At 37.4% G+C, this 20,906-nt stretch overlaps 1 protein-coding gene across 20 annotated transcripts in view; it reads right to left on the bottom strand.

The window, feature by feature from the left end:
- The window catches only part of SETD5 (SET domain containing 5), a 72,787-nt gene that overhangs the window by 5,715 nt on the left and 46,166 nt on the right, over positions 1–20,906 (bottom strand). For 9 of the 20 annotated variants that reach the window (XM_045192257.3, XM_024556459.4, XM_045192262.3 and 6 more), the window contains 13 exons: positions 20,645–20,887; positions 19,947–20,095; positions 19,444–19,561; positions 18,634–18,743; positions 17,429–17,681; positions 16,958–17,029; positions 15,934–16,191; positions 14,924–15,244; positions 14,270–14,512; positions 9,313–9,442; positions 5,399–5,643; positions 2,444–2,500; positions 33–503 (listed from right to left, as the gene is read on the bottom strand). In XM_045192257.3, the coding sequence (XP_045048192.2) occupies positions 33–503; positions 2,444–2,500; positions 5,399–5,643; positions 9,313–9,442; positions 14,270–14,512; positions 14,924–15,244; positions 15,934–16,191; positions 16,958–17,029; positions 17,429–17,681; positions 18,634–18,743; positions 19,444–19,561; positions 19,947–20,095; positions 20,645–20,887 (2,670 nt within the window). The remainder of the gene's footprint in view (positions 1–32; positions 504–2,443; positions 2,501–5,398; positions 5,644–9,312; positions 9,443–14,269; positions 14,513–14,923; positions 15,245–15,933; positions 16,192–16,957; positions 17,030–17,428; positions 17,682–18,633; positions 18,744–19,443; positions 19,562–19,946; positions 20,096–20,644; positions 20,888–20,906) is intronic. The other 11 variants (XM_071222285.1, XM_071222284.1, XM_024556470.4 and 8 more) reach the window with 4 other exon arrangements.

Raw genomic sequence — 20,906 nt, 5'->3', positions numbered from 1 at the left:
AAAAGGGTCTACCTATATCATGTGAAACTTACCTTTTTCCTCTGTGGTGGGTTCTGGGGGGCAGATGGGACTCCTTCACAAGCCCTTTCACCACCAGGTGACATGGATCCACGAGATACGTCTTTCATAAAACCATGTTCATATCTGCTGGGAAACCCTTCTGCAGGGGAACAATATCCCCCGTCCAAATGTAAAGGCTTCCTATCCCCTACTAGGGGAGACCCTCGATATAATCCATCTGCTCGAGGCATAGAGTTCAATGGGGAGTAGGCATACATTAGGTTAAATTCTGTCCGAAATGCCTGGTCCGAGTTTCTCATGAGGGTCTGATGTCCATCTCCACTCCTGCTTGGAAAGCCAGTCTCAGATGTGGGTCCGATGGAGGGATGAGGAGCCAGGTCAGAATGACCTGAGTTGATCAGGGAAGGTCTGTCAGCACAGCTGTTAGTGTTGGAGTCAAGGTAGCCTACTTTTGTCAAGTCCAGGTCTTTTCGGTGACAAAGCTGAAAGAATAAAAATCAATGGAGACATGGGGTAGAGGAGAAGGGAAAAAGTCAAAGGGCAGAAAAGAAGGGAAGTAAGAGAGGCACAGGTGAACAGCAAAAACAAGAGGGATGGAAGCAGAAGAGAAAGTCATTAACATCTGTAAGAGTCCCATGTAGCAACAGTGTATATAGGCCAGATCACTAAACAACCCCCACCTTGCCCAAATTAATGTCTTTCTGGAGGAGGATACTGGGAAAATCAGAATTAGATAATTGGCCAAATGTGACTACTTTGCCTGCTTAGCCTTTCATCAGGTTTGCTGAACTACCCTGCACTACATTAAAGGGTTGGCAGTATAATTTGGGATTTACCTGAGCCCAATGTATGCTACACTGAGGTGAGACCAGCTGGTGTCTTAAGATAACTAGCTTCTGGTGTTATTCATTTCTATGTTAATACTGATGGAAGGTGGAAGGAGGAAAAAAGTTGAAAGAAAGTAGAAAGTAGATGAAAAGTCAAGTATTTAAAGTACTGGTTCAGTAAAGGAGAATAAATAGTATTAAAGACATCAACCAACCAGTTCTCCAGTCACTTTCACTACTAAGTAAATATGTTTCTCATGAAACCTTCTGGCCACTCGATTCTTTTTTCTCCTCTACTGTATGTCAACATACCATACCACCACTAATGCCCATCACTGCAGAGTATGTGAAATGCTGAACTGTACCAAAAATTAACCCCATGTACTATTTGGTTATCATTACCTCCTAACACCTAGGTTTCTCATCACTATGTCAACTAGCTAACTGTCTCGAACGAATGGTTCCAGAAACCCAGACACCATACCATGCCAGCCTCCAAATTATGCTATCTTAGAACCTTTAACACCTGAGGAGAGAACACTGTACTTTCCTTATAAGACAGGGCAAAACCACCCAGAAAACCGCTAGGACACTAGAATACAAGCTTTCTCAGTTTCACATTAATCTATAAAATCCTACTGATTCAGAATTTGGTCAATTGTCACTGAGTTGAATATTAATTTTTTTTTATTAGAAGGAAGAGGTTAATAGCTCAGTTAATTTCTAAAAGGTTATGAGAGACTACAACTTTCTCTTTAAGAGGAAAAAGACTCTATGTGGATTCATGGTATTAAATTCATTACCACCTCTTTCCAAATCTTCTCATAGTTAAAAAACACCAGCATTAAAATCTGAATTTTACATCTCCACAGCAGAATTTCTGAACAAAGCACTCAACTGATATCCTAAGAGACACCACTTGTAACCACATCCCAAACACTGCAGAAGGGAGGCCAGTGTCACAGAAGCTCTGAGCTGATGTAGTTTCCTTGTGTTCCCAGTAAGGAGCTATAAAGAAAATGCAGAAAGCTGAGAGGCTTGACTCTCCCATTTTCATGAAGCTACTCAATCTATCAACCACAGTCCAAAACATCCAGTTAAACAGACCTCTCAGATTAACCTAGGAACAAGGCATAAATCACTTCCTTTCCAGGAAGCTGTTCCTTTATCAGCCTAAGATAATAAATAGCAAAAGAAAGCTCCCACCAACTTTTGATTCAATTTTTTCTTATTTAATAAACACATTATTTGTTAGACTTTCTTTTACAAGGCTCCTACCACGTCTTCAGTCTCCTTTAAACTTTTTACTTTTTAGATTCTATTCTTATTTTAAAAGAACTCTTTAGCCATTCCCTCCCCCAAACAACAACAAAAACAGACCCCCACCACACACACATAGCTACTTTATTTTCTTCCACCTACACTGAGAGTTCTGAGTAACCAGTCATACATGGGAAGATTCATTCAACTTACAGTGACCAATCGGCCACCCTCCAGCCCATCACCCCATTCACTTGAATACCCCAGCCCTTCCCACACACTCATGCACACTCACTCTCAGCCTCCAAGTGTGATTGAGATGGTGTGATAACTACCTCGGGTGACAGGGACTCGGGCCTATTCGCAGGGTAACTCTCAGGGGAGGATATGTTCTAGAGGAGGGAAAAGCATCTTGTTATTCATCTACTTGAATTCAAGAAGCAAAACAAAACAAAAAATAAAGAAAAGCAAGCATAGATGGTTAGCCACAACTTTTTTTGGGGGGGGGGGGACACAAGAATGCACAAGGGGAAATGTTTAATTGCAGAACTCATCTTAATGAACAGGATGATTTGTTAAAATGCTTCCTGGTGCCTTTGAAAGCATTTAAGAATAATGTTTCATGCTACAAGTAAACATCTCAAGCAGGTATCAGGAAAGAGATAGGTGAAATTTTACACTATTACAGCAGACCCTTGAACAACACTGGTTTGAACTGTGCAGGTCAGCTTATATGTAAGTTTTTCAATAAACAGGTACAGTACTGTAAATCTAATTTCCTTATGATTTCCTCAACATTTTTTCTCTACCTTACTTTAAGTATATAATACATATAACATACAAAATATGTATTAATGGACTGTTTGTGTTATCAGTAACATTTCTAGTAAAGAGTAGGCTATTAGTGGTAAAGTTTTTGAGGAGCTGTAAGTTATACAAGGATTTTCAAATGAGCAGGGGGTTGGTGCCTCTAACGCCCATGTTGTTCAAGGGTCAACTGTATATTTCTATTTATGTTAGATGAGAGTTTAGCAACCTGTAGTATTTGTTATTGGGCACGCGACCACTTATTCCTCCTTAAGGGAACCTTTTTCCTTCACCCCACAGACCCTTTTGAACATTACATTTTCTCATTCTCTTATGTGACTCAGGCCCACCACTGTTATCCAGGGAAACTACTTAGCATGCTGGGGGATGACATGGCTAGGAAGATGGCCAGTTCCTCTTGAATTACAGTTACAGAAGATATGATTGACGGACTCTCTAGCTCAGACTAGATGGTTCTTGGCATAATCTAATTAAGCCTGACCACACCTAACATTCTCTGGTGTTATAATCCACTGTACTTTTGGGAACAGAAGGAAAAAAAAAGCAGATGTCTATACTCTGAGTCCTTGAGTCCTAAACAGGTTTACCCTAAGGGTTTTCACCTGAGGTACCACTCCCATATCAAGCAGAAACTGGGCAGTGAACTCTGATGGGAAGATCTGAATGGTAAACAGTGGAGAGAATAACGGTGGTAGTTGTAACAAGGGATTCAGGGTGCCAAGGGTAAGGGGGGGGTTCCTAATGTTGTGACTATGGACAACTGTTCTGTGGTAAGGGAAGTGAGCCTGTTTTAGCAGAGCTGGGTACTGGCTGTTAACTCCTGAACTCCTTCCCCTGGAATTGGAGAGATTTCTGTTTTTCTCCTGGAATGATTTTTAATTTTCCTTTCAAAAATATTCTTGCCCCTACCAAGCTGATCTTTACTTGTGACACCTTTTGGATATTTCTCTGTGTCACAGTCTTGGATGGAAATAAGGTTCCCCACCTCCTTATACTAAAAAATAAGAGAGGGTATGGCAATTAGAATGATGATAAGAATGGTCAGGATGGCGAAGTTCTTACATTTTCATAGTGTTTCAGTTATCCAAAATGCTACAAGAGACAGGAACTGCACCAAGTACTAAACTTGGCTCTCTGGGAAGGCAACTTACCTTCTAATTTCACGTTTAATTATAATAAATCCTGCAATGACAAAGTATGAAACCCTATTCCTATAATATACTGCCCTCCAAGTCCTCCCATGAAATGTTACTTATCAAACTCTAGCTGGTAACTGAAAAGCCAACTGTAATTAGACCAGGTAAACTTAGTAAGGCTCGATATTAGCTGCTTTACTATCTGGCTAAAAAGAACACCACAAGAGAACTGGTAGAGTAACTTCTCTAGAAATCAAATGTAACCAGTAAAGTTTTTTACCTCCCCCCCCCTAAAAGAGGTTTGCACCAAAAGGAAAGTTAATATGATCTAGCTTAGGTATATCTGCCTCTTATTTTCAAGGTTGCTAGCTACTTCTTTCTGCGTTAGTCATTTTCAAGTCCATATATTTTTAATCCCCATGCTCTCATAAAAGCTGACCAGGGAGGAGGATGGCATTGGTTAGGACATTCAACTTTTGAAAGAACACATCCGGAGAAATGCAAGCTAGGGGCAGAGTTGAGTGCGTTTAGTGATAAGAACAAATTTTTCTGAGAAGGAAAAGATTGTGTCTGTTTAGTTTAATTATAAATCAAAGCAACATGCAATAGATGAGTTTTTTAATACACATGGAATCTACTTGGCAAATCTGCTGTCACCCAAGCTTGAATACTAAAGTGATTCAGAATTAATGTTTTGAAACAGTTGATACACATTTCTAACTTAATCCAGAGAGTGAATGTAATCAATGTCTTTATAAACACGTGTTGCCAGTTTCTGTCTCATTTCTAATATCTTGTAACAAAAAGGGAAGGTACTGCGGTAGGAAAAAAACCCATCTGCCATAAACCATATGCTTTCTCAATCTCTATTCAATGAGACCATAATGAGAATACAAAACGACAGGGAAAGACACTTCACTGATTTACAGGCCTAGAAACAAAGACAAACAGTATGATCAGAGCTCTCAGGCTGGTGTCATTAATGATTACTAGGCACTTAAGATGCCTATTTTAACCAAAGGAGTGAAGACAAAGATGGAGATCTAACGGGCTTACTACCTAAAGTTAAGGAGACTGATGGACTGCATGCAAAAGGCAGATGCACGTCACCTGTGGTAGAACTAGTCCTATTTTGGGAATTATATGGACTGCCAAGATGAGAGGCTACCAGGTAATAGTTCACACTGACCCTGAAGTTTCCCATTCTATTGCTGAGACAGGCAAGGAACATGGTAAAAAAGCATTTGAAATGATACCATATTTGAAATGAGGAGGTGCAAATGATGATTTTATATTCGGCACTCCCAACAACCAAACCCAAATCACCTCAAACTGCAGAGGAGTATTGCAGCGACTAGCAGTAGTAAGAGACGTAATTGGTGAGAACATGAGGCTGTATCCATTTCGACATTCTTCTTCTGGGTGAGATGGGCCAGGTGTGGTCAGCTGGGGGCTCTTTGAGCCTGAATTAGGGGGGGGTGGTGTTACTGGAGAAAGAGGCCGAAGTAACTTGGTGACGTTCTGCTCCATTAGATAGCGAGACTTCCATTTCTTTAATGGGCTCAACAGGTCTGTAAAATACAAAGCTTGGATGAGAGGCTGAAACCACAGTTTAAAAGAAGACTCTGTAGTAAAGTCATTAATCTTTAACCCATGAAGGCTCTTAACTTCTCTTTTGCCTTATCTCAGTGTTATCTCCTGCAATCAAACCAAAAGCCCAAAGAAACTCTTGAATTGCCACACTAAAGTAATTTTCAAATCAATCTCCCAGAGAAACTGCCAGATGAATCTGACACTTCTGACTGATTCCTGGCGCTAATTAATCTCTTCTAGTAGAAAATGTATATTTTTTTTTTTAGGAGTTTCCAAAAATCCCAAATCTGTTTCACTTTGTTAAAATCACCCTCAACTTAATTAACATGTCACCAACTCAAGCTTCCGGAACACTAACTGCATGCGTGTCTTATGTTCTCATATATTTTTGCCATTTTTTCAGCAGCTTTCTGTAACATTCTGCTTTAGTAGAAAAGAGGTACACACGATTACCTGATCTATATCTAGTTCCTAATTTAGAGTGCTTCAAAGTATGAAATGACTTCTACAAGAACTCCCAACCATTTTTAAAAACTAGGCTGGTACTTTTTCTCATCAGAATACACTACTCATACTTTTTAGGTCCACTTTAAAATGAGTTACTGTTGTATATATTTTAGTGATTACTTAGGCCCAAAGTACCCATCTCACTTTCTTTGAGGAAAAAAAAACATTTTTACTCATTTACAACAGTTAAAAGATTTTTATTTACTTAATACTCCTATATGAAAATCAGTGACCTAATTTATGTGGGGGGAAAATGGCCATCATATCTATTTAAAGGCATTTACAAATTTGTATGAAACATAAAATATATGTAAAACATGTTTAAGAATTCAACAGAGGTGACCATACTGCTCTGTTAGCAAAAAATAATTATGCGTTTAAAGTGCTTATTATATATACCAAACACTGTATTATGTGCTTTACGTGAATTAATTAGATTTAATTCCAACAACTCTATAAATCCAGAACTATTATTATCATTCCCCATTTTAAAGATGAGGAATTTTATGTTTAGAGAGATAAAGACTAGGTAATCTGGTTCCCATCTACATTTTTAATAATCACTAGGTTAAATTATATCTCAAAGACTTGGTAAATGGAGTAGTAGCTATTTATTCCAGGACTTCAAAGAAAAACTTTGGAACAACAGATTGGACTTATGCTTCAGGAACATTAGTCTGGTAGCAACGGTTACAACTTGGAAACTATCTAAATTAATGGAGTAGTTAATAAAGTTATGAGGCACTGAACTACAGTAGATTTTAAACACAGGTAAGAGTAAGTGCAAAAAATACTGGAGATGCATATTTTCCTTTTTAATATCTGAGAACTTATTTTCCTAGATTGAAAGTGTGTTCTTTTTGCTGCAGACAGTAAGTTTTCTTTCTTATTTTTCTTTTCTCCTTTTGAAAAGTGCCAGGGTATCAAACAAACGTGTGATCCATGACTTATACTTAGAATACCTTTTCTATATTCCAACAGTATTAAAACAATGAATCTTTTAAAAGACTACTATACTGCTAGGTCCAACACTATAACTACTAAAGGCAATTACATGTGATGAAGTTCATTGTAGAAAAGCTAGAAAGCACAGATGAACCCACTCCGCAATCAACATACAGGTCATTCATTTAAAATATATTTACTGAGTACTTATCATGAAGTCACAATCAACAAAACAGACCCAATGCCTGCCCTTATGAAGTTTATGGGCCACGGTTTATTTTTCTGTTAATAGTACTGTATTTATGAAAAAATATTTTCCAGTTTCATTTTTCTTTGTCATACATAGCTTTCAAATTTTATGAGGTTAAATCTATCCATCTTTTATTGTTTTTTACCTTTATTCAACTACTTCCCAAGATTATGTAAGTGAATATCCACATATTTAAATATACAACTTGAAACCACAACCCAAAATTAATGTACTGCTAATATCCTGGTGTATTTTCATATAGACCTCTTTTTTATTTAACACGGCCTTATTAACTCTTGTCCAAATCACACTGCACAATAACCTAGTACTTTCACTCAGAAATACATGCTAAAAAATCTTTCCATGACAACAGAAATCCAAATTAAAATTTTAATAGCAGTATGTCATTCATATTGTTAAAACTTAACCCACTTAAGGATTTTTTTTTTTTTTAATCTTGTTCTTCATTTGTAAGGACTCTTCAAGTAACAAGAATGTTGACCCTTTGTCAAAAAAATGTTGTATTCTCCCAGTCTGTTAACTGCCTTTTAATTTATATTAATCTGGTTTGAGTAAATCTCCGTAATACATGAAGAAGAGAGTAAGATTATTTTAAATACGTGGTATCATTTATCTTCCACATGTTCCACATTGGGATTTTATTACCCTAGGGTTATACATGTGGTAATTTATAAGGCATAATCCAATGTAGAGAAAGAAGAATAAACTAAATAATTTGAAGAAAAAAAATATTTTTAGCAGCCTACTTTTTCCAAAATATATTATACAAAAATTTAACATAAAGGAGACATTAGCAGACAAACCTATTTAATTCAAGTTCATATTTACTCAGCAGGTCAAAGAATAGAAACAGTGAAGTGGTTTTTATGAAAATCTGAAATATGCTAGCTGTAGCCTTACATAACCTTTAGCATCTAATTTATTGTTATTTTCTTTTGATAGTATAATATCTACAAAATTGATTTAGAGATAAACTTATGGAAATACAGAGACTTCTGAATTAAGTTGATACTGGCAGGAGAAACTTTAGTAAAAGAACTGTACCAAAATAAGTTGGTATCACAAATTCATGCACCAGTGATTTCAACTGCAATTCAATGAAACCTCGTGCAAGAGTCACTGTGAAAACTAGTGGGCCAGATGATTTTTCATGACCCTATAGTTAAAAAACTTATGAGAACTTTAAGTTGGATTCAAGGTTGTGTCTTCTAAAAAATCTTACACTAACAGAGCAAGTCCTTGTTAAAATAAACGACTCATAGTAATTTCTCATTTACTCCATTCATCCCAAACCTTCAACCAAGCCACACCCAACTGAATTACCTATACTTGTGATTCATTCTTGAAGTGTTCCACGTGATTCATTCTTGAAGTGTTCCACATCTTTCTTGCTTATTTTCCCTTTTATATTTATGATAAAGATTTCCTAAACTTACTACTTTAAATGTATCTAACCTTTTCATAACCATTTCTGCTGTTATCTGTACACTGTCTAGTTCCTTCTTTGTCGTCCTGGGAAAACTGATCCCTGACTTGAGATCTCTCTCTTCCTCTGTAAAGACAGATGTAAAGTAACTATTTAGAGAACAAGGCTATTTCAAATATAATTTTTTTTTCTTACCCAAGGACACACTTACTGATTTTAGAGAGAGGGGAATAGAGGGAGAGAGAGAGGGAGAGAAACATCAGCTGCCCCTTATACGTGTTCCAACCAGGGACCAAACCTGCAACCCAGGCATGTGTCCCAACTAGTAATCAAACCTGTGACCTTTCAGTTTACCAGATGATGTTCTAAACAACTGAGCCAAACTGGCCAGGGCTGCTATTCTTTTCTGTATCAGACTTTCAGTACTCATACTGAAATTTTTTATGTGGATCTGAAATAATCATCGCTCATATATTCAGAAAGGTTTGAGATACGTACCTGCATTGTCTTTGCAGATACTAGAAGAGTTACTATTCTCATTACTTTGGTATAGGTGCTGAGTTCTAGTCTCTTGGGGTACAGATGATGTTTGAGTCATCCCTTCTTCCAAGGCTTGCTTTATCCAGCGCTATAATGGGAAAAGAACCAGGAAATTATCAACAATCACTTAAAACATTAATATATCTATTTTAAATACATTAACCAGGTTATTACATATCAACTGGTGAGAGATGTAATCAAACACTCATTCAGTTCCACAGTCAAGTATTTTTTTGTCTTGTGTTTCAGCATACTAGAATATTACCCATCAATTCCTCTACTGGGCAAAATTAAGAAAACCTAGATTATACACAATGAGATCCCATTTGAAAAACCAAAACAATAAAAAAACGATTTCTCAACTTCTCATACTGCTTAGAGGGGGGAAATGGAAAGAGACAGGAAGAAATCTTAGCATTTATTTAAGAGACTGATCATACAGGATAAAACCAGCACGTAAAATAAGTGCCAAGAACATCTGAAGAGGTAACAGAAAAGATTCACAGGAAGACTCTGGATGAGAACAGCTCTTCACTACAGGTATCAAAATACTTCCAGAAGGTCAACTCTTAGTTGGAATATCCTGTTAATTTTCTTCTCACTATCAAGTAGTTTGCATGAATAATGCAAATCATCAGAATAAATGATCTTCTGCAGAAATCAAAAAGGGGAAAAAGGTCACTTTTTTTGCAGCAAATATTGATTCATTAAATGATAAGAAATAAATTTAGGTCAGAAAGTAAGCCTGCAAAGATTAGGATAGTAAGATTATGCATCCTGTGAGAGATTTCTTACCTGTAATTGTGTTCTCTTAAGATACACAGTTGTAGGTTGCTCACAACTCTGTGGCTCTCTTGCCCTGACATAAGACATATCGAATTTTGATAAACATCAATTTCTGAGTCAGACCCTTCCCCAAATAGGAAGAGCAAAGGTGATTATAATTTCACACCTTCAGAGAACAAGTATTACAGTTAAGTAAATCTTCTCTTCACTAAACAGAGCATTCTGATTTACCCTCTGAGAAACTTAGGAAATAGTTATTTCTTAGGAAATAAGTGAGAAAAATGTCACCAAGAAAAATTTTACATCATGCAAATGGCATTGTGGACTGTCAAATGAAAGCAAAGATAAAGTTGCAAACATGAGAAGAAAAGCGTGAACAAGTATATAAAGAAAGATCTCAACCATAAATTGAATTACATCAACATTGTAGGATATGACCAGGTCTCTGAAAAGCCAAAACAAGATAAAAAAAAAAAAGTACTCTCTTATACACAGAATATTGATGTAAAGATGAACTGTCAGAACTACAGCTCCTTGTGACTCAGAAAAGATCTTAGAGGTCACCTTGTCCAAATCACTCAGTGTATAGATGAAAAAAAAAATTAGGGCCAGGAAGAAATGAGTATACAATTTGTTACAGGTACCTTCTTTAGTATAAGTTTTTCTTTTCAGAGCAGATTGACAGGACTCATTTGGGGTTACTGTGTTTTCCTTCAGGAGAAAAGAAGTAGATGCACCCATAAAGAAATTTACATTCTGGATCTGATGACTACAAAAAGGTAAAATAAAACCAGGATGGGGCATTTTGAAAATTAAGATGCTACTATGGTGATAACAAGGTCAAATACATATAAGGTCAAGGTTAGCAAACATGATCTAACCCATTCCTCCTGGCCCTACTCTATGTCTACACAATATTTTAGGGCCCATAAAAAAGGAACATGCACATTTATACCTAACAAGTTTGAATCACCCCTATAGACAATAAATTAACATTAGATATACCCTCATTCCTAAGTCCTAACTATAGGTATTAAGGTCAAAATAACATTTCTTCCTTCTCTGAAACTCTGTATAGGAACTCAAGAGATTCCTATATAGAGAGAGAACTGTTTAAAAGGGTAAAGAACACGGAAGTAGTTTGGGTTTTAGAGTTCAAAGGTCTGTGCTGAAACTTGGCTGTGCCTTTTACTAGCCGCCAAACTCTGGGAAAGTTACTGAACCCTTCTAAGCCAAAGATTATCCCATCTTCACAGGGCTGTCATGTAGGCTAAGCGAGATAATGCATGTGAAGAAGGCTTGTAGCAGAGTACTGAACACACATGTTCAGAGAGGACTTGTTCAGCTGAATTTCAATGCTATGTATAGAGAGACAGATTAATAGCACTCCAATGTATACAATGAAATACCAATACCAAGCAGTGTTTCATTTTCAGTCAGGATGGTTTCCTAAGAAAGCTGGGAGACCAAATGACCCACATACATTATGCCTACAAGGTAAGTTTAGAGAGGATTTACAGAGAACAAGGAGGGACACTACTGAAATACTTGTTAGCCACTTATAAATGCTACCATTCTAAAATAAGATATGAAGGAAGATCCAACAAAAGATATACACACCATAACATGCTTTTTAAGAACTATGATTCAGTTTACTTAGAAACTCTGGGAAGATCATAAAATGTTCTGTGAAATACTCTAAGAATCTGGGTGCAAATATACATATGCGACTTTATACTTTTTTAACTTATGAGGCCTGTACCTCCTTTAATTAGATATAAAACAGTAGTCCTGTTAAGACTATACACTGTTCTGGGGAGGAGAAAGAATAGGGACAGGGAATAAGAAGCATAAATGGTAGGTACAAAATAGACAGGGGGAGGTTAAGAATAAAATGGGAAATGGAGAAGCCAAAGAACTTATAGGCATGACCCATGGAAATGAACTAAGGTGGGGGAATGATGGTGGGAGGGGTGGTATAGGGTGGAGGGGGAAAAAGGGGAGGAAAAGAATGGGATAACTGTAATAGCATAATTAATAAAATATATTAAAATTAAAAAAAGAATATATACTGTTCTAACAAATTTAATCGATGATGGTTTTTCTTATCTGTTTAACTTACATTGTTCTCTAAGGGATCTTCAGAAACTTATCACGATTTTGTTTAATCACAGAAATCTTAAGTCCTGCACTAGATGAATACTTTCTAACCAATCTATGAATAATTCTTTTCCAACCCCATCTAGAATAAAGCTGAGTTCAACTGCTAGATGAAAGACTCAATTTCATTAGTTTTACCCCATAAAAAGCTATATTTTGATTTTAAAATATAAACAATTCAAATCTAAACTTAAACAAGACCCAATTTAAGTAAGGTAATTTTGTTATGTTAATTCAGTATACATAGCCTGAACTCCTGAAGAGTGGTATGATACATACAGATGAAAGTGCCCGAGCAGAGCCTGTATCAAACAAGACTAAGGACAGACAGACAAATTTGGAGAATATAACACAAACATGAGTTAAATGGGATTTCTATCCATTGCCAGTGGAGATACAAAGATGAACCATAGATACAAGCTCTAAACCACAACCAGGTAAAAAGAGCTCTAAGAAGTGGATTTTCTATGAAATTTCGATACATTTTTGATTTTTATAGGACTCTGCTAGTTGGAAGAGCAAGATGGGAATAGAATGATCATAACTCAGTATCAGAATAATCAAGACGTCATTTCCAGAGGCTTGTCCATACTATTTACAATTCAGACTTCACTATTAATCTGTACCAGATAATTGTCCACACTTCATAAAGGACCAAAATAGAGGAGATTCTACAATCTGGCTTGATAAGATACTTCAACAGTTAACATCCTTAAACATCTAGTACTTTGTTATTGCATTATCTACAAACCCTTTTTGCAAAGATCTCGTGGTCAATTTTCTCTTTAGGAGTTCTTCTGCTTGGGAATTCTCCCCAAACCACTAAGTGACTCAAATACTTAAGTAGGTAAGATGTGTGGTTAAGAAAAGACTTTCTTCAATGTATGCTGCTCATTCAGTGGTCGGGCCCTTCCTTTGTGCACAGATCCCTGCTGCCCTCCTCCCCTCCATATCCCACACCACTCTGGCTCATCTTTCATGCCCCCCTCCCCCCAAGAAATAATTTCTGCTCTTTGGGGAAAGAGAAAAGCTTTAAGTTTGGAGGAGTCAGGGAAGACCTGCCTGGAGCTGGAGACTTCATCACATCAAATAATCTACATGCAGCATCCTCATGTACGTGATGCCAGTGGAGGAGGGCAATGGCAGACACTGAGGAAGGCAGCCTGAATCCAGATCTGAGGATAAGAGAAAAGGGTGTTCCAGGGAACAGACTACCTCAAAGGAAGACCAAATGAAAGTGTGTCCTATACTTCTAGAAACACAAAAAAGTCATAATACTCTGAGGGAGTGATCTATTCCTGAGAGACACCTTTGGAAAATATTCAGGGCTTCTGGGAATTAAGAAAGAGCACTCCAAAACAAACCACCATCAAACACTACGGCCACTAGATCCAAAAACAGTATGTAACTAGAGGAAGGACAGATAGGAAGAGAAAGAGAGAATGAATTTTATAGTAGGTCCCATATTCACTAGGGAATAAACAATCCAACTTGTCATTTGATCAAGGAACAGGAATTATGCTCATTTAATAGGACTATCCCTCTACTCGCATTCAAATGATAATAGCGATTGAATTAATTTAAAACACAATTTGATCATTTTTTACTTATGCAACAGTGCTCTAGAATACCTGGGGCCCAATCTCACTCAAATTCACAAATGAACATATTAACCAATACCACAAGAGCACACACAAAACATCCCTCCCTACCCAGGCATGAAATGCTGTGCGCTCTCAACTCAGTAACCTCAAGGGCTCTCTGAAAAGACAACAGTGAATACTCACAATGAGCACCAAAAACACAGTATACATCCCACCTTAGTCCCACTGACTCTTGATGCGTCAATACTCGTGGCTGAACAACTAACTCATAATAAACTCACACGGGCAGAGAGTGGCTATCTGGAGGATGTTTTAGATATGTCATGATTACAGGCAACCTAGGTTAAAAATAAATATAGACATACCTTTTTACAGGAGCTGAATGTGCCATCAGGCAGAAGGGGCCTTCGACGCCTCTCAGGGATAAAGGGTGAGCCAAAGCGAATGTAGTGTTTGGGGGTGGTGCAAATTAACGGGGAATGGATAAGACCAGGTAACATGTTCAGGGTCGTTGCCAGTACAGTTGGGTCCGTGGTAATACGTAAAGGGCATTCAACAGGGCATTCTTGCTTCTCTGCTTTGTCATTCAACCATTCTGTAACTAGATACTAAGGTAAAAAGAGATCATTAGTTGATGCTGCAGGTATAAAAGCCAGAGGCAGCAGTGTTAAGATGATAAAAGACAAACCTTATCTAGAAACTAGCTCACAGGTAGATACAACAGCTGCAGAGAATATGAACTGAGCATTCAAAATGCAAGGATATCTTCCTTCACCCTCGCTATAACCACTAAGGCAGAACAATCCCAGATAACACTATTCAGCTCTGCCTTAAAATTGTGGGAACAAAAGAAATGTAGTACAATGGCTTCAGCCCTCTGTGTCAAAGCATTTTATCTAAAACTTTTAATTTAGTAATACTTAGAGTATTTATTTTTTCTGGGTATTATAGGTCCTCTCACTTGACTAAGATACAATCCCTTATCAGACTGGACTCATAAAGATGTTTTCATGACTTACCTTTTTGGTTTTGGGGTATTTAGATGCTGCACGGTTGACATGGGATCCAGCAACTGATACCACAGCTGGGTCAGACCCTGTTAATTGCCTGTTTTCTCCTGAACTGTCTATACTCCCAGCTTCAGTAGGAATTACTGAGCTGTTATTTCCTCCCTCTTCCAAGGCAGCTTGTGACAACTCTGCCTGCTGTGCAATGGCCTGCTTCTGACGCTTTAGTCTTTGGGCTGAACTGGTCCGGTACCGAGAAATTCGACTCTTCGGTCGGGGCCTAGAAGGCTTTGCTGGAGGTGGTTTGGGGACTGGTTTTTCTGCAGCAACATCCTATAACAATAGCACAGTAAAATGCTTACCAGGAATTTCTTAACAGCTAATATTCTATCTAGTCTTCTATTCACTTTAAGCATTCTGAATGTTTACTGGTGAAAAAAGTGAGTATTTAGAAGTACTAATTTCAAATGTAATCCTTACAAAAATGTATACATTTAAATTACCTAAATAGGCTGTTGGTAGATGTCTTGGTTAGTTGTTTTTATTTTCCTCTAGGTATTTATAAAATAGGTCAAAAGTCAGCTGAAAGTAATCACCTAATTTTAGGGTTCTTAGCAAAGAGGACAACTTTTCCCTTTCTTACCCAGACACTGAAGTTTTAGCTTAAGGCTTAGAATTCATGGCTACGGCAGGATAGGGAAACATGAGTTTATCCTGAGAATCCTATGAAAGGGCAGCTGTATAACTGTCTTATACAGAAGAGCCAAAAGAGAAACCAAATAATTTGTATGAACTCACCACCAACAGTTTATTTGGCAGAAACAGTATGAAGTTTCATTCTAGTCTAAAGTGTCTAGTCATTCCAATTTTGTCTCCCTAAATCCCGCAGCTGATGAAAATGGCCTTATTTAATGCATTATGAGGTAAAGCTGAAAATGCTGATTTTAACCATTCTAAAAAGCAGGTCACTGACATTAGCAAAAGCAAGGGTGTCGAAGGCCTGGAGCTTTTTCTTCTCTTACCCCAGCTTGGGAAGACCTCCGGGTGTTCACCCCAATACTCTGTGGGGTGCTTGGGATGGCCACGTTTAAAGTAGAGTTGCTAACTTCAGATTCAGGGGCTTCAGTTTTTGTTTCTTCCCCTACAAGTGTCTCTGAGGTGGTGGTAGTAACCTCTACATCAGAGTTGCTTTGTTCCAAGGACTGATCGCGCCGCTTCTTCCTTTTCTCTAAGTTTTCAAAAGCATGCATGATGGCTTCAACCTTCCTATCTTCCCGAGTCTAGAAAGAAACAGCAATAGCATAGAAAAAAGCTTCAACCAAGATGAGGAGACAGCTTTTCAGAAATATTATTTATGAAAATTTAAAGACATTTACAAAAACCACTAGTACACATATTGTGGAGAATAAAAGAGAAAAACTAAAAATAAAATATTTCATTTAAGTGTTAAGAGTTGTAAAGGAAGGTAAGGTCAAACATGAACTTGTCAAAGAGGGCCAGCTATTTTGAAACCTTTAATATAAAAGAAAAATAGTCATCAAAACCAGTATTTCCATTTTCAGAGTTCAAAAATAACCAAATAGTTTTTATTGAACTTCTTTGCAGGGACAGAAACAAACATGAATGGTTTCAGCAAAAAAGTAGATTTTCTGAACCCATATAACCAATAGGGATTTTTAAATGTCAGAACTCACACAAACTTAGAAAATTCCTAAGTCAGAGCAAGTAGCCCCAACAGAGACATTTTCTTTCAACCAGACAGTTTTTGGGAAATGAGGTTGTTAGTAAGACACCTCTAAAGACCATCATCGCCACCACCACCATCATCACTAGATAAAAATACTCATCACCACCACTAGAAAAATACTATGTGTGTGAAAAAAAAAAATCACAATGCAATCTACTTTACAGAAAAAGCCCTATCCTTAACCTACAGACGATGGTATAGTATGTTGTCAAAGATGACACAAACTCAGGAGAACAGGGCTTCACATGCTGTAGGTAGTAGATATCAGCATAAACAAAAGGATGTTAGAAGGTACCCACCCTCCTGCTATGAGCTGGGTTCTCTTGGTCATCTGTAACCTCTTCTTTCTCTTCTTCTGGATTGTCTATTTCCTTTAAGACAGAGTCAATATTCAGCTGTACTCTTAAGCTCTAGGGAAAAAAATCAATCTGTTCTTTTTTTTCCTGGTATCTTAAAACTCTCTAGAAACAATTTCTAGTGCTTGACAGTGTTACTTGTGGGACCACATGGTAAACACAGATGATAACCCCCATTCTCGGGACTAAAACTTGGAAAGTAGCTGAAAAGATGTCATTAACATTTCTTAGAGAGAGAGAGAGAGAGAGAGAGAGAGAGAGAAATAAAAAAATGAACACATACCCACACCCACCTTGATATGAAGGGCATTAAGTGCTACCACAGATTCCCTACATCAGACTTGTGGCAACCTGGGATCCTCCTCATTTAGAGGGTCAGTACCATAGCAACAGCCTCTGGCCAAGGAAAATTACCTCATGGTCACTAGATACAGTCACTTTCTCAGAAACTTGTTCTGGTTGTGGGTTGGTATCCTCTTCCACAGCCTCATTCTGCTGCTCCATCTCTAGCTCTTTCCGTCGTGCTTTTCTCCGTCTAGTTTCTGCTCCGATGATGGGCAGGCTTGGAGGAGGTGGAAGTGGCAGTTCTATAGCACTGGGATTCCTTTTCTGTATAGGGCAATTCCGGTTCCCCTTGTGACATGCACAGTCCACTTTATAATTACTGCTCCAAAGAAACAAATAAAAGTGCCTGTCTCAGTACCCTTAAAAACCAATGATATTACCCATTCTTTCTCTTGAAATACTAGCGTGATTTCTTGTGATAATATCTTTGAATAAATAAGTCATTGTAGAGTCTATGTGTAACTTATTCAAAGAAAAGTTAAATGAGTTATTTTCAATATTCTGTGCTTCTATATAATCCCAACTCTTCCCACCGACACACTGTTAGTGGAAAGGAAAGAAAGCCCCCACCAAATTCAATTCTCCCAACTCTCTTTTGCTATTTAATGGGTAGTGAATCAGTAAGTTTGAAGTGGCCACACTTACTATTTCCTGTTTATCTTCACCACGTCCTAACTTTTACCTACTAATTCCCTACTTATTATTCTTTTCTTATTGTACATATGCCAAACATCAATTTACCATATAATCTTTTTTCTTCTGCCTAAAAGGACCAAAGAAGAAAAAGCATCCACTTAATAAAACCCATCACATATTCATCTGTGAACTTGCCATCTCTGTTCTTCTGCACTGTCATACATAACTGGATTATATGGTTTGAGCGGATGGGGTAAAACTTAAATCTCTCATTCTACATGACCCCTAGCATGAGTGTTGTGTGCCTAACAACAGACGCTCCTGCAATTTCTGGGAGTGTCATACACACCCCACCCCCCTTTTACTGTTCTTGCTATACAAAGGTGTAAACCAAAATATCTTTGACAGGAGACTACTGAGCAATATCATACAATGCACCAATGTCTCTAAGAAACCACCAACCAACCAACCCCAAAATGCCCTAAGCCTACCTTTCCCTCCACAATTTCTAGGTAGAAAATGCAGTACTTGTGAAAAGATTAGTTCAAATAGATGAAAACGGCATGGAAGAAAAGCAAACTTAATAGCTTAATATGTAAGATAAGGCCATTCATGTCAGGAAAATTTGGAGGTCTTACCAGTTACTGTACTCATAATCAAATGCTATGGTGACCTCAGCATCCTTGGTGATGGCAGACACAGCATAGATACACAGGTGAATCATCCCATCTGCAATCATGTGTCGCACCTGTGTAAACAACACATATGGTTGATGATTTATCATCATAAAAATGAGGAACTCTTCAAAAGAAGAAAAAACTTTTAACCCAAATAATTTCTCCCCACGTAAGTTACTGTAGTCTGTTATTTAACTACCATTTCATTTGAAACCATTTTTCAGTAATTGTTCTAAAATTTAAAATACTTCAGTGAATAAATTTTGAGATGTAAGAAATCAGGGTAAGGTCACTGTTCTACATCTTAAAGCTATCTTCAGAGAATTAAAGTTTCTTAGTCTGTAAGAAAAGCTCTATAATGTTCTTGCTTCATATGGGTACACTGAGAAATTCATTCCAAAAATGTCTAGACTGTCTTTTATTAACACTATTAACTAAAATCTAAAAATTGCAATCACACAACTTAGTTTGGGCCCAATGATGTATTCTACAATATTATATGGCAACTTCTTTAATGTAACCCCTTTGACTTCTAATCCAGCCTAGCTCATTCTCTTCAGCAAATATTTTTTTCCTCGCTAAAGAACATCTATTCCTTGCCTCCATCCTGTTGGAATAAAGACATCATTAGTTTTGTTGTTTGTTTCTCTCACAATGAAGATCACAACCACTATCTACAGATCTTAATCTGGGTGAAGTTTTCAGATTGCTTCTTCAGTAGACTTTTCTTTGGTGATTCCATTCAAAGAGAAGTTGCTACAGAAATCTTACCTCTGCATTTGGTGTACACGATCTTCTGATGAACCGAGCGTCATTACCGAATGTACGTGCATCCACACACATCTCTACACCATTGAATTTTGAGTAGAAGAGCACAAAGGGGTACGGTCTAGGGATATAATTAAAATTCCTGTAATTCTCAACACAAATAAAACGGCTACCCCATGACTTCAAAAATGAAACATATGCTGACAGAAACAGCAGCAGTCTTTTGCAATTCCTCAACTTGGAAAATATCACTTGCTTGTTTGCTTTTGATTAAAGAATAAGCACAAAACAAGGAATACTTGGCCTGGAGTTATCACTACTTTATTCATTAAACAATTTGCAGATTCATTTGCATTTCTCCAGCAATGCAGACAGAAATGAGCTTATTTGACCTATAATCCCCCCCCCCCCAAAAGAGCAGTCTATCAACCAGATGGTTTTATAGCCATACTAACTCAGCCAGGCCCTCTCTTTAGCCCTCACTGATCAATAAGTGATATTCTTACTTTTTGAAGAAATGCCCATTGACCTCGAATTGCTGTCGTAACATGACTTTCCCTCGATACTCTATTATAAGAGTATCCAAAGCCAAATCTCTTGCAGCCCTCAGGATCTTCCGGTGCTTTTGTACACGAGTGACTCTTCCCAACTGTAGCTGAATAAAACCGGAGTATTAACATTAGATAATAGCAACAGCAGCGTAGTAGACACTAAAAATATTTCCTAACTGAGGAATCTGTACATATTATTTGGGTCAATGATCAGAAATTTTGATTTGCTGAAAGGTCAGTATTTCTAGGAAACAGACTATGTAGTGAACTTGTCACCAGACCCCCCCGCCGCCCACCAAGGCAAGAAAAGATCGAAGAAAAATATATGATTAAGATTTTAGTAGTCTATGTCTAATGTAAGAATGAGGAAAAAAATAAGCTTAGCTTTCTATGAATCATAATTTCTACTGAGGCTGTATAAAATTTTCTATCTTAATATATCTATTTTTAATCAATAAAGATAGTTTAAAAATATGTATCTGGATAGTTTCGTTCCTATAACCTGCTTTGGTTAAAGATGCTCAGTAGGTAGCTAATTTGTTATTCTAAGTCCTTGAACATTTGAAAGATATGATAATTCCAACATATGACCCCTTCCTGGGTTCTTAAAAATCAACTACTTACTTAAGAGTCATTAATCCTTTGATCCTTACCTGCATTTGGGAACCAATAACTGTATTATTACAGGCCAATTCAGTCTTATTGATAGTATCTAAAATAGCAGGTTTGCCCACAAATTCCTTGCTAGAATGTAGATGTTGTTCAAGGGCGTTCTGTACATCTGCACTGTACTGATTAGTGAAAGCTTCTTCATACTGATCAGTCCACAGTCTTATCCGATTTTCCCATCCCTCAGTTGTATTCTCATCTAAATTCTGTGCTTCAGAAGGAGAATTCTGTAGAGAACAAAGATCA

This window comes from Desmodus rotundus, chromosome 8, assembly GCF_022682495.2.
Source record: "Desmodus rotundus isolate HL8 chromosome 8, HLdesRot8A.1, whole genome shotgun sequence".
Lineage (NCBI taxonomy): Eukaryota > Metazoa > Chordata > Mammalia > Chiroptera > Phyllostomidae > Desmodus > Desmodus rotundus.
The sequence above is the reverse complement of the archived record's forward strand: the minus strand, read 5'-3'. Positions and strand labels throughout refer to the sequence as shown.